The 18,864-nt window shown below is 37.7% G+C and overlaps 1 protein-coding gene across 5 annotated transcripts in view; it reads right to left on the bottom strand.

The window, feature by feature from the left end:
* The window catches only part of alk (ALK receptor tyrosine kinase), a 482,106-nt gene that overhangs the window by 215,692 nt on the left and 247,550 nt on the right, over window positions 1-18,864 (bottom strand). For 2 of the 5 annotated variants that reach the window (XM_025900878.1, XM_019349049.2), the window contains one exon: window positions 524-691. The exons of 1 other annotated variant lie outside the window; for it this stretch is intronic. Coding sequence is in view for 3 of the 4 variants with exons in the window: in XM_019349049.2 (XP_019204594.1) it covers window positions 524-691 (168 nt within the window). In the remaining variant the exon portion in view is untranslated. The remainder of the gene's footprint in view (window positions 1-523; window positions 692-18,864) is intronic. 2 more of the 5 variants (XM_019349050.2, XM_005477534.4) reach the window with 2 other exon arrangements.

Below are 18,864 nucleotides of genomic sequence, written 5' to 3'. Positions count from 1 at the left end.
GCTTCCTTTTATGAGTCAATACATTTCACTTTTCCAATTTCATCCAACGGTCCACCCATCTGCTCTCAGACTTGTAGCTCATCATAGAAAAAAAAAAAACATTTAAGGAAATAAATAGACGCTACTGCCTCCCTCCATTTCACCATCACCTCAGGAGATAAGATGAAAGAAACTGTTTTCTCATCTTCCAAGGTATGAAAATGAATGATGCCGGAGGATATGGAAGATTTGAAGGCAAGGGCCTACAAGATGTCGCTGAATACAGGCTCAGTGAAGTGTACTCTGCTTTTTACACCACTTATTTGTTGGGTTTAAAATATAAGATTGAAAGTGAGATCGTTTGGGCACCTGTTTAAAGGAAGATTCAGGTAAAAATCTAAGGATACATGTCATTACAAATAAAACCTATAATTAAAGGTGGATAATTACATGTTGTTTATGATGTTAAACATGAGCAGAAAGTAGACAACTAGATAAAGTTTGTTGAAAAATGAAATTCCCCTGCAACGGGGGAACGTGATACCTTCATTCTTACCTTCCTCCCAACCCTGGGGACTTCCTGCCTTCTTAACACTTTTCTCATTTCTCTCCTCACGCAGGTCCCCTGCAGCCACAATACTCCACGTAAACTCTGGGATAGCCTCCAAGTGCTGGTCACATGCTTTGCTATGGCCAGAGCACTGGCGATCTGCTGAAATAAGAGACATTCACATTAACATATTGGCCCTAGTAACCTGTGTCATTGTTAATATCTACAAAAAAGATATGAAAACATTCATATTAATGGCGAATCTTGATGCCCGCTCTAATGTAATGTTATTAATCTAAACTCTCAGGGAAAGGAAACTGATGGACCCAGCAAAATATTTGTACGAGTGCTCAAATAATGCAAAGAGTGGTTTGGAATATAAAACACATCAAAACACCTTGTTTAGTCCGATAAGCAAATGGAACATTTAATGACACAAACTGCCAGGAGAAAAAAACCCTTCAATGAAATAAACAGAATATTCCTCCACAATATTTGTTCTTTTCTGATTGAAAAACCACAGTTCTTAAAACCACGGTGCTGCTGCTTTAGAGTAACTCGTGCATAACCTCTAACCCTCACCCTTCTCCCTGTAAAACAATTTTTAAACCAGTCTTGTTAAGGTTTAATGTTTCTAGGTAAGAGAGAGATTTTTTTTGTAATAAATGAGCAAATCTTTATTTATTTATTTTTTTCAAGCCAAACAGTAACACCTTCAATGACAGCCTCTCTTTTGGTGTAAATCGCCTTTGTCGGGCATAGAGTTGAGTGTAGTAGTACTTAAGATGCTATTGTTGTAATATCACAAAAGTCTTCTTAAAGAAATTACTCACATAGAATAGTAAGGGTCAGCTCCTCTCCCACTCATCTTTTCTCTGTCTCTATCTGTCCTTCACTGCCTGTGGACAGACCACATGCGGGCTCATCCCCGTGGTTTCGAAAATCACTTTTTCAGAGGACTTGGTCACATTCAGTACTGAGAGATGGGAAGTAAAGTGTTGCATAACCGTTTTTGATGTTTGTTTTTTTTATTATTCCTACACGTTTCTACCATATTTGCTTTAAAAAAAAAAATAACACAAAAACATAAGAGTGGAAGATTGGGTCAGTCAGTACATGAAATTCAAAAATTTTTATAACAATCACATCAATCCTCAGAAAAAACTATGGTGCAGTGAATTGCAAAAAACCCTGAACAAAAAAAAACACCTCGGGTAGCTGACAAGGTGTGCTAAGAAAATGGCTTCATTTAAGGAGTTTGTGGGCAATGAGAAGGACAGTGGCTGTAATGGATTTTTGGAGCTAACCCACTTATTTGGTGAGGTTCTACCATTTTGGGGAGGTCTGGAAAAGGTCAATCCTGTTAGAACCTGGAGCATAATGAGCTGTCATGTTTCTGATGCTGTTTGTTTTGGCTCTACAAGAAGGCTTAAGAAGAGCCTATTGCTTGTTGACAACACAAAAAACATACCGTTTCCTTATCTGGAGAGCAGACGTAGAGGAAGATATATGAAACTTCAGAAAGGGATGTCCATGTCTGCTGTAAGCATACTCGTTCTTCTTGACATCAGGTAATATTTCATAATGCATTTATCTCAATTTCATAGCATACATCTGCATCTCTTGAAAAATTACTTCTGCACAAGGGCAAACCTGGTGTCATCTTCATTTCCATAACAATGACAAAAAGGCAAAAAAATAAATGAGGAGTGAGCAGAGAGCAGGGGCTTTGTCATGTGTAGTGAACTATCTAAATTAACTGACTAAATGACAAAATACGTTTGTTAACGGTGTAGTTTTAGTGCCAGAGTCCTACAGCAGGTTAGAGCATTTGCGGTTTAAGTTAAAAATATCAGTTTCAGCCTATAAAGGTAATTTTGGTAATAAAAAACTTTAAAATTAAATACAACCTTTCACTACAAAGTGGCAGCACTTCACCAGAAAGTTTTAGTGAAGTCTCCACTTGCTTCTGACATTCAAAATCAAGTTAAAACCATCTTCTGTGCTCTTCTGTCAAAATAGTAGGTTGGCTAAGTTGTGTATAACATGAATTCTGCACAAATGTTCACGTAACACCAGCTCGAGTTACCTTGGAATGCCTCATGTCACTGAGTGCAGACTGCATGCTACATTGACTCGCTACAATTCGTGATTGAAAGTGGCATTATGCAATTTGGCTTTATTTCAGCTTCATTAGAAAGGACTCTGTAACACAGTACATAGATTTATTTGATATGGATTCAGAGCTGTTGTCTTAGAATGTTTTAGAAAGTCATTTTTATTAAGGGGAGTTTTAAAAAAGTCAAGAAAGGAGCAAAGAGTTCATGGTCAATTTCTAACAAATATATATTTTTAATTGGTCATCAGCTTTGCCTGTCAATAGGTGAAATATGCATAAATCCCTACACTCCTTTTCTTTTCTTTTTACACTAAAAGCCACGTGATCTTTGACACTCAATCCAGCAATCAAGTGATTACTTATACCCTACAATCTGAAACAGTATGGAACTCACATGCATCAAATGGACTAGTTCTTCTACAGCACTTTTCTATTCTACTTGAGGACTCAAAGCGCTTTATACCACATGCCTCATTCACACATGCACTTATTTCTATACCTAAGTGCTTTCTATCTAACAGCCACACTCTGAAGAACACATCAAGAGCAACTCGACATTCTGTATCGTGCCCAAGGGTACTTTGGCATGCAAACTGGAGCAGCCAGGAATTGAACCAAGACGCTCTATAGGAGGTCATCTACTGTGTCAACAACATCAACATGACAAACAACATTCCCTAAACAAACAAAATGAAAAGTACAGGGAGTGCAGAATTATTAGGCAAATGAGTATTTTGTCCACATCATCCTCTTCATGCATGTTGTCTTACTCCAAGCTGTATAGGCTCGAAAGCCTACTACCAATTAAGCATATTAGGTGATGTGCATCTCTGTAATGAGAAGGGGTGTGGTCTAATGACATCAACACCCTATATCAGGTGTGCATAATTATTAGGCAACTTCCTTTCCTTTGGCAAAATGGGTCAAAAGAAGGACTTGACAGGCTTAGAAAAGTCAAAAATAGTGAGATATCTTGCAGAGGGATGCAGCAGTCTTAAAATTGCAAAGCTTCTGAAGCGTGATCATCGAACAATCAAGCGTTTCATTCAAAATAGTCAACAGGGTCGCAAGAAGCGTGTGGAAAAACCAAGGCGCAAAATAACTGCCCATGAACTGAGAAAAGTCAAGCGTGCAGCTGCCAAGATGCCACTTGCCACCAGTTTGGCCATATTTCAGAGCTGCAACATTACTGGAGTGCCCAAAAGCACAAGGTGTGCAATACCCAGAGACATGGCCAAGGTAAGAAAGGCTGAAAGACGACCACCACTGAACAAGACACACAAGCTGAAACGTCAAGACTGGGCCAAGAAATATCTCAAGACTGATTTTTCTAAGGTTTTATGGACTGATGAAATGAGAGTGAGTCTGGATGGGCCAGATGGATGGGCCCATTGCTGGATTGGTAAAGGGCAGAGAGCTCCAGTCCGACTCAGACGCCAGCAAGGTGGAGGTGGAGTACTGGTTTGGGCTGGTATCATCAAAGATGAGCTTGTGGGCCCTTTTCGGGTTGAGGATGGAGTCGAGCTCAACTCCCAGTCCTACTGCCAGTTTCTGGAAGACACCTTCTCCAAGCAGTGGTACAGGAAGAAGTCTGCATCCTTCAAGAAAAACATGATTTTCATGCAGGACAATGCTCCATCACACGCGTCCAAGTACTCCACAGCGTGGCTGGCAAGAAAGGGTATAAAAGAAGAAAAACTAATGACATGGCCTCCTTGTTCACCTGATCTGTACCCCATTGAGAACCTGTGGTCCATCATCAAATGTGAGATTTACAAGGAGGGAAAACAGTACACCTCTCTGAACAGTGTCTGGGAGGCTGTGGTTGCTGCTGCACGCAATGTTGATGGTGAACAGATCAAAACACTGACAGAATCCATGGATGGCAGGCTTTTGAGTGTCCTTGCAAAGAAAGGTGGCTATATTGGTCGCTGATTTGTTTTTGTTTTGTTTTTGAATGTCAGAAATGTATATTTGTGAATGTGGAGATGTTATATTGGTTTCACTGGTAAAAATAAATAATTGAAATGGGTATATATTTGTTTTTTGTTAAGTTGCCTAATAATTATGCACAGTAATAGTCACCTGCACACACAGTTATCCCCCTAAAATAGCTAAAACTAAAAACAAACTAAAAACTACTTCCAAAAACATTCAGCTTTGATATTAATGTGTTTTTTGGGTTCATTGAGAACATGGTTGTTGTTCAATAATAAAATTATTCCTCAAAAATACAACTTGTCTAATAATTCTGCACTCCCTGTAGTATGATAGCTAGTTCATTCAAAACCCAAGAATGATGAATCCTGCTCTAAAATCTGTTGGTATAAATAGGAAGCTATGGAGGTCCATTTCATGTTGTACTTCTGTATCACCTGCACTCCACAATAAAGGACAAACGATAAAATCTGGAACACTTAGTCCACTATAAAATAAAGGTAACACTAGAGAACACTAGTAACACTTTCCAATTTAGAGGTCTGGAGCAAATCCAAGGCTGGTATTTTTTATCCACTCTATCAGTAAAAACCTGCAAAAAAAACAATAAAATAAAATAGAAAAAAACTAAATCAAAATTAAAATATTTGACTTGTTAAAGAAAAAATGCAGTCGAATACAAATGATACAATCCCTTTTAACTTCTATATTTTTGTAACATTGTCATGATTGTAATTTTATATTTTGCTTTGGGCTATTTTTTTCTATTTGCAAACTGACTGAACTGAGCATGATGATGTCATGCTGAGGTCACTTCAGCGGCTCTAACTACAAGGTTGTTCAGAGATGCAGTGACACAGCCACAATGAAGACAGGCACAAGTGAAAACACTTACTTTTCCAAGGTTGTTGTACTTTTTGTAGCCTTACTGTGCTGATGTGTTAGAAAATTTCCCATTTTATGCCTTTCTCTCAGATATAAGATATTTTACACATTGATTTTAGAGCAAGAACATTTACTTTTTCTCTTTAAACATTTTTGTTCAGCTAATAAAACTTAGATTCCACCTCTTTCACAGCAAAGCCTCGGTGTTAGCATCACTGCTACTTTCTGTCCAAGCCTAACAGAGTCTGCGTCACATAGATCAGCTGTATTTGTTCTTTTAGTTATACATATACAAATACAATAATGAAACTAGAGCACTTCTAAAGTTTCTGCATCTGCAGTAGGTAGGTTGGTGGTGGCCTTTTCTTTAATGAAAACCCAACAAGCATACTCAGTCTTTGTAAGCCAGCCAGTCATGCTCAGTGGAGAGCATTTTAAAACTGCTGACAATCCATATACCTGGAAACAATGCTGAATAGCTTTTCCGAGCTTCTCTGTAAACACATTTTTATTTGGTTTTATACAGCGTTATATGCACTGTGATAAGTGATGTGAAATGCTGACTGTATATATGACTCTGGATGTAAACGGAAGGTTAAAAAAATCCAAATGGCAGAAAAAATACTTCAACAACAGAGTGAAACTACACAATAGAAAGTCAAAATGCTCGACACAGTACAGAAACTGTTAATGGTGGTTGAGTGGCTAGTGCAGTACTCAACACACAGCAACAACTTTTAACAACGCTCATGTTTTTTCTGTGGTCAAGATCATAAATTCCTTACCAACAAAAATAAATTTCAATGACATCTGTTATTTTCCGTAACCATGACAAAACAATAAAGCAGAATTATTTCTGGTGCCATTCTATTGATTATTCATACGAATAATCAACAATGATTAAAAGGACTGATCTGCTAATTTTCTTCCACAGTAATGTGAAAAAGAGTTTCCACAGGACTCTATACAGCCCTGTGAAACATGAAGTACATCTCATGTTTAAGCAGCTTATAGAAACAGTAATAAGTTTCAGATTTCATTTTTCTGAGACTTGTACATTGTTCTAGAAGAATTGTGTCCACTTTCGTTCACTGAGGTTTGCTGGCATTCATTTATGCACAGCTCTCTAAAGGTCCTGCCACAGCATTTTGTTCGGGTTAAGGTCTGTAGTTTGACTGGATAATTGCAACACTTTGATTTTTTTTTTCTTTTCTTTTCTATCCATTCTGTTGCAGATTTGCTGCTGTGCTTGGGATCATTGTCCTGTTGCAAGACCCAATTTCAGCCAAGCTATAGCTGTCGGACAAATGGCCTCACATTTGATTCTCAAACCCTTTGGTATATAGAGGAGTTCATATTCAACTCAATAACCGCAAAGTTCCCAGGTCGCGTTCCTGAAAATAAATAAATAAAAATGATTACCTTGACCACCACATTTGACATTTAGTATGACATATTTCTGATGATATGCCGTGTTTATTTATGTATCATTGCAAACTATCTCCCTTTAGGTTTCGTCTTTTCCAAAGGGCAATGTTCCTGAATTCCTTCAGACGCAACTCTGTAAACCTTGCTGCCTTGATGTTCCATGATGTTATTATTAATCAGTGATAGTGTGTTTTTTTTTCCACTAGGGTCCATAGAATCCTGTGAAAGCTCTCTTTTCACACGAATGTTTATACTGTGAGATCTAAATGTGTATGCAGTGAATTTGTTGTAACTGCCTGAGGCATTTTCTGTGTTTCTCCAGATGCTCCGGTTTCTTGCCACAGTCCAAAGATAGGCATGCTAGGTTAAATCCCGAATTGAAATAGGCTGTAGGTGTGAAAGTGAATAGTTGCCTTCAGTGGTCATGATTCACCTTTCACCCAATGTCAGAAGGGACCCACCCTTTGTAACCCTGGATAGTGAGTTAAGCTAGTAGGTGGATGGATGCATAGATGGCTGGATCATTTACTTTGTGGACATCACTCCATGGCACACTTGAATAGCAAAGGCATGCCTCTACATGGACCTAATGCTGTTTATGTAATTTACAATAGGAAAACTGACTAGGCTAGGCTCTTTTCGTGTTTGCTGACTAGATATTATCTCCAGCTATGAGCTATGAAGCTATAAAGCACAACTAAACAGTGTGTGAACTGTGCTTCTTTCAGCCACCTGTCTGAAGATAGCAGGATGAAAAACTCAAACAGCAGCAACAAATGAGCAAACAGAGTTTAGCTGTGAGAGAATTTTCCATGTTAAATTGTGGTGGCTTTGAAATTCTCTTAATATTCTTCCTCTTGGACAAGTCAACCTAGGTGTGACAGTGTTATTATTTCTATTTATACGAGAAGAAAAATGCTGGCAAACCACTTAAATAACTGAGATATCAGAGAAAACAACATCTCCCTTATTGAATGTACTTATAGAAGAAATACAAAGTTTCCAGGATAAATTGTTTTATGAGACATGATACAGATGAGAAAATGTTGCCAAAGTGGAATGATTATGGATCTTGATAATGAAAACCATACAGAATGAAGAGGTTGGTGCCAATATTCACATTTTGTTCAATATCCAATACGAGTCTACTTGTATATCTCTTCATATCTCACTCTTTACATGTTTTAATCTACAATCCTAACATTCAGAACACAATTGGAACAATGTATAAAAGCCTTGAAATCTTAGACTGAGCACCTAAAAGGAGTTTTACCTAATGAACTGATATCATTTCATTAGGTAAGCTGAGGTGGCTGCATTAGGCTGGCCAATGCTGTCAATTAAAAGGGCAGTTGCCTGTAGAGAAATCGTGGCAGCAGTCCTTCCCAACCACTTAATGCCAGAAAGGGTAACTGCTCCCATACTTAAAATGTATAATTTGGCAAACCCCCCCCACCCACCCAAAACTCTGATTTTTGTACCTCACTACCACTAGGGACCTTAAGGCCTGATGAGATGTGGAGAAACGAATAATTTGAAGGTTGTAGTGAAAACTAATTTCCTTTTCTTCATTAAATGTCTCAGTGCTAGAGTGGAGTGATGCAATGTGATCAGTAGTACCGGGCTTCACACTTGCACTGATCAGCACAGTTGTTCTGACTCATAAGGATTCAAACTTAAAATTCAGTGATTGGGCCATTCTCTGGAGTTTGACAGAATGATTATCAGAATATACAAACCTGCAAATGCCAGTGTGACGAAGGTGAGGATCAGAAAGTACAAGAGCAGCACATTGCTTTCAGCATGTGACTGCTGCCAGTGGGCCAAAAGAAGATGGGACATTTACACAGTGTAATCTTTTACCTTTATGTATATTTGGACCACTAGTTGCACACATCTAAGAGCACTGATAAAAGAAATAACAATACTGCAGCTCTTAAAAAAACTAAACACATACTCATAGCTGCAAAGGCAGCTCCTCTTTTTCAAGAGTGACTAAACTCTCTCATAAAAACTAGTTCAGAACATTTCAGGGCCTGGCAGGATGTGCAAAAGCCTTTTTTTCCCTAACTCTGTTCTGATTCTGGGGACAAACATTTGCAAAAACATTCATACTGAATAGAACACCAAGTCCACTTTTGGATTATGGATTATCCGAATGGCAAATACGGGTAAATCATTAGAATTGTAAAAGTGAGCTTTCTTTTTAGCTGGTCCATAACTACATTCTGTGGCTCTCAAATAAGCGTACTATGGCAACAGACAGTAAATCGGAGTCTATTTATATAACAGTCACCCTTCTGTAAGTTCATGCTTCATGCAATATATTAAACATATCATCTGCTATGCAGTATGACTCAGTAATGCACAGAATTAAACCGGTAGGGACACTTAATGATTGTGGGTATAACTGAAATGCAAACTTTTTTTAAAAAATTTGCATTTGCAACATAAGTCCTCACTTGTTGTTGTGGTTGAGCAGTCCCTTTAATTCTTATTTCAAGCTCGTAAGGAGTCAAAAGAAAATAGTGTATAAAAAAAATATGTTTTCTGCAAAAGAGAATAGAAGCAAGAGGTTAGAGTGTAATATTTCGAGTGCAATCCAATCAATGTGGACACACAACCTGAACTCATATTGCCTATTTTTGTGAATTGACATATAGGTCATAATACTATTAATAATGGTGTCTGTAGCTGTTTTATAAATACTGCATTGGAAACGTACTATGAAACTGCAGCATGTTCTGATGAAAAATACTGAAATATATGCAGGCTTACATAAAATATATATAAAAATCAAAATAAAAAAAAAAAACCTTTTCAGGAAAACATTTGCATATTTTGAACACTCAAAGTTTCAGAGCTGTCTGCTCATATTTTTCGACCATTGGATATCATACTAATATTCATGTATGCAGAAATGCGCTTGGCACATTGACAAGCCAAGCAACGTGTGCTGCCAATTGGGGATGAAAGATTTGATTCAACTGTGGTGAGCAAGATCTGGATCTGTCATCCAATTCCGCCCACCTCCTGCATGAGCAAAGTGATTAAGAACCGATGACTTGCCAAATCACCGTGGACGTGGCTTTGATGGTTCATTCATTCTGCGGTTTAACCAACCAATCCCCCCACCCAGAATATATATTTATATTTGTTTTTGAAGTTACGGCAAAGGTTCATTTACCTTTTCATTATAAAACAAGAGCTATTTATAGAAAAGCTAAGCATCATTCACAAAAACCCTCCCCGCCTTTCTCCCACAAAAAGGTATCCATGGTTACTTAGGAGCAGATTTGTGACAAAAAATCTTGTGCTAAAAAGTTCATTTTAATACTTGATTTGTCCCAGAGCACAGCATAATTGCTAGAAGTGCGGACTGAATTTGAATCAGGTGTTCAATATCAAACAGTAATATCTCAGAATTTATCTCAAGAATTTATGTGCTTAATTAGTATTTCCATTTTGGAAAAAAAAAAAGAAAAAGTCAAATAACAGCTTTTCAGTCCTGACTTCAAAAAGGCACAGGTTTTAAATAACTAAGGTGAAATGTACCTTTATTTCTGAAGATCACAGGCACGTGGTAGGAGAGTGGATGAATCATAAAGGCTCGCTATCCTTCAAGTCTTCATGTGAAAATTATTTGGAACTGTGACCATGTCTTACTATTGAACCCTCCATTAATATTAATATTAATTTAATTAACACTGTATACACAGAAACACAAAAAGAGAGGGTCTGTATTTCTTATGGGGTACTGCAAAATTTAAAATATAAAATAAAATATAAAACATAAATAAATAATAATAACAAAACAATCAAAAGGACCAATATGGCAAGGCTGTGATGATCCACTTGGTAAAGTAAATCCGTTGGGCATCTTTCTTGGCCCTCAGACAATAATTCTGATGGCTAAAGAACCGAACGGGACAGGCAAAAAAAAAAAAAAAAAAATTAAAATAAAATAAAATCTGGACCTATTTTGGAGCCAATTTTCAATAAAAGTTTTAAGCACATCTATAAGTGCTTAAAACAAACAAAATTAACCATCTTTATAAGGGATTATTCAGTGTGATCAATGAATCTTCAAAGCATTTACAATTATTTGTTATAGAACAATTAAAGAATGAATTCATTCTAGCTGTCATATGTAGTGACTTGTCAGTGAAAATACCCCTAGTGCTTTATGGCATGATTAAGTAATCCAATAGTTCAGCTTGTTTTGAAGTAAAATGGAAGCTCAGTCAAAACAGTTCCCATGTGCCACCACCATTATTCCATTTCAAAAGGTTTAATTTCTATTCTCTCTGATCTACACTCCATTAATTTCAACTTAACTGAATGTAATTAAATCGGTCATGTATCCCAGTACATTACAAATGCTTCTGGAAAACAATACTGATTATAATCACAATATTATTGTCTTTTTTGTTCTTGGTTACTCAAACCTTGTACTTTGAAGGTCAGGAAGGGCTCGAGAACAAACAGGCTTTGATGATAATTAAAGACAATCTATGAATAGCAATACCCCCGAGATTATGGGGGGAAGCTTTGGATACAACAGCATGAAGCGATAAAGCATCGTGGGCTTTACAGATGTAAATCTACAGAGACTGTTTAAAGACCGTAAATCTGTGATGCCTTAAATGACCAATTAGTGCTTCTTGCATCCCACTTCTTTTTAAGAAAGATTATCAAGTTCATTCAAAGGCAGAACCAAACTAACCTTGATAACCTTGAAATCCTTGAAACCACTGACTGCCATGCAAAAGGGGATGGGGGGAAGAAAAAACATAGCATGCTGCAATTAGTTTGTGGAAACTTGTGTTTAATGCATAAAAATTTATTGTAAGTGCAGTGAGGACTTGTTGCTATCCTCACTAGCTTGCAGTAGAATTTTTTGTGGTCTATAATATTCACATTTTCCAAATAAAAAAAGCAGTCCTGCTGTTGTGTAGGAAATTACTGCTCTCCCTTCCTGTTGGAAAATGAATTTGTCCAAGCAAGATTCAAATTAAGACAAATGATAGCCACATGTTAGTGCAGTAATTGATGTATGCTATATGCACCAAAAACCTGGGGCACCTATAACTCACTCCTACAGCCATAGAAATCCATCCCATGAAGCTCCCAGCTAACAGTTTTTGTGCTGATGTTAATCCCAGAGAAGGAACTCCCTATACTGTAGTTAGTGAGTCAGCAGAGCATTGGTGACTTATACATTAGATGTCTCAGCATTTGGCGAGCCTGCTCTGTAACTTTACTTGGTCTGCCACTTCATGGCTGAGTTGCTATGGTTCATAAACATGTTCACTTTGCAATAATATCACAGTTTATCGTGGAGTATTTCAAGTATGAAAGAAATTTCACAAATCATGCTTTTTAGAACAAGTCACTCTTTTATAAATATTTGTAAAGGCAGGCTGCATGGCTAGGTGCTAGATTTTATACATCCGTGGCAATGGCCTAATGAGGTGTGGCCCAAAGTTTTTTCCACATGCTCTTTGCTAGCACTGCCAACGTTAACCACACTCAGCAAACTAATTTGCCTTTAAAATGTCAATCACCATGCAGACTTGAACTGATGATTAATTTTAAATAGTTTCTAAATACACACAATACATTTGCATTAAAACGTTATTAACCTGGAGCAGCTCTGGTTTCGGTTTTACACAGTACAAAGAAATACTTGTCAGGGTGACTGGGGAGTCTAATTTTTTTTCTCCTGTTTAATCATTGAGTATATGAACTTGCACTTTTGAATGATAAGTGTAAAAAATGAGATGCTGATGAATGACTCTAGTAAGTCACCTGAGTTACCCATTGTAAATTTACCTATGAGAAAGTTAAATCTTTTACGTAATGATGGCTTGACAGTGTCAACAGAATCAATATTATTTCCTGCAATTTATTTAGCCTGTAAAGGAAGTTGAGGTTATCAGAGCAAATGATGTTAGCTGGTTATAAAATCCCATACATATATTATTTAGTATAATCAAAGTTAGGAGATCATTGTAAACAAGGCCAGAAATTGATCTTAATGAATTTAATATGTGTGTACTTGAATGTACTAGAGATTTAATTAATTGTTTAAAAAATCTAAACAAACAAGAGTGAATCTTAGGGCTATTGGTAATCAAGCAGAGCATACTCAGAGTTGCCAGCGGTACTGAATCTGTTAACAATGTCGTGTGACTGCTTAATGAGCCTGTCACAACATTATGACCCTGACCTTATTTATCAAACAAAGCATGGATTCAGTGATGCTTTGTGGTACACAGCTCAAGGTCAGAGAGATGCGAGCCAACTCCGGCCTTCTTAATTTTCTATATAGATTAACTACTGAATTCCCAGCAGCGCAGCGCTATTTGATCAAACACTGGGAAAAAAAAAAAATGAGATGGATTTGCACAGAAGTGCAGACATCAAGCAAATTACATCTAACAATGGATGTCTCTTTGTGGCTAGAGAACTGTAACTGTGCTAACAAATCTCCCCATGAAACCCTTTAATTGACATGATGGATATGTTTATTTCCTGATTACAATGAGATTCTGTCCGGCTGAGCTTATTTATGTATCCATTTGACTGTTTAATGGCATTTGCATTTGAAGCAAATTAATTTCCTATCAAGCAAGCAGGAGCCTTTTGTAAAATATATACATATGAATGGATGTGTGACAAGTGATTTTTGACAAGCAGAAGGTGCAACAGGGATTAGAAATAAATTAAAAATGTGTAACCCATAAATTCTATTGCTTGTTTTTTTTTCTTTTTCCTAATCTGACTTGAAAACAATAAGCGCTGGTCCCAAAACAAATGAGTACTTTTCAAAGTTCTGTTTGCTTACTGTAAATAAGCAAGTCACATCAAAAATGTTATTGTTAAAAAAAAGAAGAGAGAACATCTAGAAATATGAAGGTAAAAGTGGTTAACTCATCTGTATTTCTTCGCTCAACTGCATGCGACAGTTACTGATCCCGGATTAGAAGGGATCAAAGTCAAATGTCAGAAAACCCATTCCTTGTGAACTTATTCCCTTGCTTCATCCATAGCATCCACTTTTCAAAACTACAAAGGTGACAAGCTGGCAGGGGGTCAAGAGAGGTTCTTCACAATAAACTCTGCAGATAGAAAAAAAATGGCAAAACCAAAACCCATAAAAACCTTTTGCTTTACAGTAGATTTTTAAAATCATAACAGCTTGTGAGTTTTTCATAATTCCAGTCAATAACAAACCAAAGCAATTGTAAACAACAGCAGGACATCTGCCAGCAAACCCTGTTAATTTGGTCATTGAATTTCCACCCATGACAGACCCCTTGTTTTTATCCACTCCAATTTTAAAATTGGTCCCATTATTTAGAGCGGCCCACAAATGACCAACCAAAAAAAGTAATTGCAACAGAAGCATAGACTGTGGTCAGATGCCAGATCTGAAATACAATTTATAGCTACACATCCTCATGCTTCAGAGACACAATAAGTCAATTGCCACTGACTCCCAAAAACAATACCGTAGTAACCATTTGCATATTTGTTGGTTTCTACACGACAGATGCTGAAAAGTCTTTCTGCCACAAAGCCTTTAGAAATCAAGTCAGGTAAAAGGCTGTATAAAGAGTGACAGTCTTTGAGTGGATGTGGGGACAGGACCTCCACCTGGAAGAGATGAATTCATGTTCTTTTAAACACTGATGGTTTCAGTGGTAACTAGCAGGATACGGTGCATTTTTTATGGAAGAAAAATATTCCCCACATAAAATTGATTTTTTTTTTACTGAATAGCTAATACATAAAAAACAGTAGCGCTTCAGACGTTTTTGTTTTTTAACCACAAGCTATGTACCAGTTTAATTTCACATAATAAATGAATCAAATAATAAATCACACCAAAACATTCCAGAGAAGGCAGCACCACAGACGACGAGGATAAATAATTTGACAATACTTTTACCCACTTAAAGTGTTTGAAATTTTCACCACTGAAGTCAGTAGATTCCAGTGAACTGAGTTCTGTTTTATTATCCCTCACTATTCAAGTGCCTAATCCCAGCTATGGTGGCTGCTATCTTTACCTCAGCTATTAATCCTGGGTGAGAAGACCCTAACCCTAACCCATCAACCTTTATTTACTCTGGAAGAGGCTGTAAACCTGTGTGAAAGGAGTCCAATATGGCTCAATGCCATACTGAGGTAGGTTGTTCATCATATGCTGAACTAACAGTAGCGCCGCTGTTTTTGCCGGTGTTAACTACTGTTAGCCTCTGTTAGCTGCTGTTCACTGGCATAAGTGAAACTTTTTTTTATCGCTGCTGGTCTTTGATACTGAGTAAATAAATATGATGTAATAGCTCATATGTGACATATTATTTAACCATTGTGCAATATCAAACTGTTTGCCACAGGTAAAGTTTTTACAATACTCATGCCTAACATTAGCTAGCATAAGGTTAGTGTATAACCAATTGCTGTTTAGCCGGCTCTTGTTATATGGGAGGATCACATTTCTAATCTGATGACATAAAAGTAATTGTAAAAATATTGAGAATAAATGAGCATTTTTGTGCAAGTTTTTGTGTGACCTTTGTTCAGGAGATGAGGCATGAGGTGGGAAGGGGACACTTTCCTCGCTCATGAGTCTGAAGGTGCAGCCACAATATTAAATGGTTTTCTGGCTCTAATATAAACAGCATCCTGGTAGGTTTACTACTTCCTGAGAAGTAGCTATTAGACATAATATCCACTTTACTTCAGAAAACAGTGTGTGTGAGACTAATGAGGTTTTAGTCTCTTAAGGAGCGAGATACTAAGAGCTGGCGTTAAAGATTTGATGTGATTTTTGTGTTACCTCAATAAATTTTTTTCTAATGGGTCTTGAAAACTATAGTTTTGCCTCATCCTGGAATCTAGAATGTGTCTAGATATCCCTGACATGAACACTGGAGGAACTTTTTTTTGTATTTGTTTGAATGACTTGTGCACATAAACAAATACTCAGAGGAGCCTAACTCCATGCACTTCACCACTTTAAATAGCTGTGGAAATAAAACAGTGCACCAACTAGTAGGGGTTGGAAAGGCTAAATGATATGACTCCAAGAGGCGGCCACATTTAAGCACCTGCTCCAGTGCTATGTCCTTTATAACCCTCCGCCTTTGCAAATGTGTTTTATTCCAGCGCTGTGTCTCATTACACAAGAACAGCACTACCAGCTGAGTGAGGCAGATGTTCCATTGTAGAGCACAGCAACTCCTCAAGTGGCTAGCATCCATCTGAATGCCTGTGTTACAGCTGGCAGGCACAGCTGATCCAGGACAATCCATCTCCATGAAGAGAACAGGTCTAAAGTGATAAAGATGGCATATGGGAAGGTTTTAGCAAAACAGAATATGGCTATGGTCAGTTTCTGCTGCCATTCTCCAAAGAAAGACATAAATGTTGATGGGAAGCAGGAAAGACTTCAAGACTGAGGGCTGTGACGTTATTGACATCACCGACACAGTGGGGCAATAAAGTCAGTTTACCAGCATTGAAATTCAAACAAGGAAGATGAGTTACCCTGTATCTTTGCAGCTAAAGCTGCTAATCGAAGCAGCGATGCAGAGAGAGCGAGAGAGGGAGAGTATGGTGGCGTAGGTCCAGTCGGTCTGTGCTTTTGGCTTTTGTGGTAGGTAATAAATGCCAGTGGACAGCAGATGCTGTAGGGAGAGCTGAGATCTATCGCTGCAGCCTACAGCCAAGTTCACCGTGCCATGTTGTTGTGACTTGTCCTCTCTCAAACCTTTTCTCAGCACACTCTGATGCTATGTTACACAATATAAAACCAGCCAATCTTTAAAAGTCCCTTGAAGATTTATCAGAGGAACCAAAGAGTCATGACTCCTTTTGGCTTTTAAAAATGTAATCTCTCCAAGAAATGAAATACAAAGAACAAACAGGAAGGAAAGAATGCCCATATACTGACAGAATACAATGCATTATAACGAGTACTAGTAAAAGTGTACATTTGTTCTTGTCTGTTCAATCAACATTTAATTTGTTTCACTGAAGCTCACCATTACTCTGCATCAGCATTTGTAATCATCAAGCTTTTACTGCCCAGATGTAAGCCTTCCTGCTCCAGCCAAACTCACTTGACTGATCACCATACAGAAAAAGAAAAAAAAAGCCCTCTCTGGGCTTGTTAACATACTAGAGACGATAGGTCAGAGCTGTCATTGCATGAAATAGCAGAAAAATGTAGTTGGCTGTGTCCATGACAGGCTGATTGATTCAAAAACAGTATGGCAATCTGTTGTGTAACTGACACCAGTTCAGTCAGGTTCACTGTGGACTGTCAGAGCCACGAGCAGCTGAAGCATGGTCCCAGAGATCCACTGTCAAAGATGTGTTTCATAAACAGCTGGGTGACAGTTTGATGCTATTGGGAGTTAGAATCATCACTTACAGGATGACCTCCAACCCTCCAGGATGGCTGGAAACGGGAAAAAAAAAAAAAAATCTGTCTGGATCCGTCACCTCCGAGTGATGCGAATGGGCTGATGTGACAAGGATGCACACAAGCGCCTAAAGGGTTACACAGATGCTCACACCAAGTGATGTAATACTGAGCTCTGACATCTTTAGATCACTTTTCAAAGTCACTTTTGGGTTTGCTGTCTCAGCATCAGCTTTGACTGATGCTCTACGACAACAGCTGCAAGAAACTGTGTTTTTATTCATTCAAACATTTTACATTTAGAATGGCTTCAGCACAGAAAACACACCTTTGAGGCTGGAGTCATTGGCATGGTCTTGAAACAGACTCTTTTCTTCTTCCTCTCTTGCCATCTCTTCAGATTTGATAGGCCTACTAAAAGCTTGCTTTTGAACTATGATTAGCTAATTTTAAACATAATGCCAAAATCAACCCACTTAATTTCTTCTTGTTTACAAAATATGACTAATTAAAGTCATTAACAAGGGTCCTGAAGGATCCTTGAGAATGAATAGTGGAGTGGGTAAACCTCTTAGCCTGTGTCACACACAGAATATGTACAAATAAAGGAATGGTTAATCAATTATGGCCCTTAAGCAGATTTACATGACATTATATTTGAGATGATTTTAAAATGTGTGTCAGGAGTTACAAAATAGTGATTGTAATTGTGTCTGTGAAATCAATTTGAAATTACCAGCTCTGAGTATATCCAATCCAGCAGCAAAGCAGTAAACTGCTTCATATGCAAGTACAATGATGTGAAAAGGAATGTTTTCGCCTTAAAACTACGTATACTCTGTGATCAAGTAGATTGTAGAGCAACCTTCTCAATAATTTGAAGAATGGTTTCCTGTAGGACTTCACATCATTGCAGAGGAATTGGCACGCTCTTCTTTAAAGCGTTATTGAAGTTCATTGAGGTTCGTAGGCTTGCATTTATGCACAGCTCTCTGCACACTATTACAAAACCTGAGTCTTAATTTTACTCTCCAGTACTTATATAAGAGCAGTTTATGGTCAACTCAATGACTACAACGTACCCAGGTTCTGTAGCTGCAAAACAAGATCCATTACTGTGCCTGACAGTTGCTAGGAGGTGTTTTTGTTGATATGCTGTGTTTTGGTTTTACCAAACATGTTCCTGTGCATTAATGCGAAACATCTCCACTTTGGTCTCATCTCACATTTTTTCCAAAAATCTCTGATTTGTTCTGATGCAAGCATGCAAAATTAAGCTATGCGGCCATGTTCTTTCTCCCTGGCAACCCTTCCAAATGAACCATACTTGTTTAGTCTTTTCTTCTGGTACTATTATAAACTTTAACAATTAACATACTAATTGATCCCAAACAGCTGGGCGGTGCACTCCTGTGCAAATTGTTTGCTTTGCAGTGCATTGTTTTAATGTCTCAGGTGGCCACACTTTCTGATGACTAGTTAGTCAAGTTCATGTGATTATCAACACATGGCTATTACTTACCC

Source organism: Oreochromis niloticus, linkage group LG19, assembly GCF_001858045.2.
Source record: "Oreochromis niloticus isolate F11D_XX linkage group LG19, O_niloticus_UMD_NMBU, whole genome shotgun sequence".
NCBI lineage: Eukaryota > Metazoa > Chordata > Actinopteri > Cichliformes > Cichlidae > Oreochromis > Oreochromis niloticus.
Note: the sequence above shows the minus strand (reverse complement) of the source record. Positions and strands in the feature narration are given on the sequence as shown.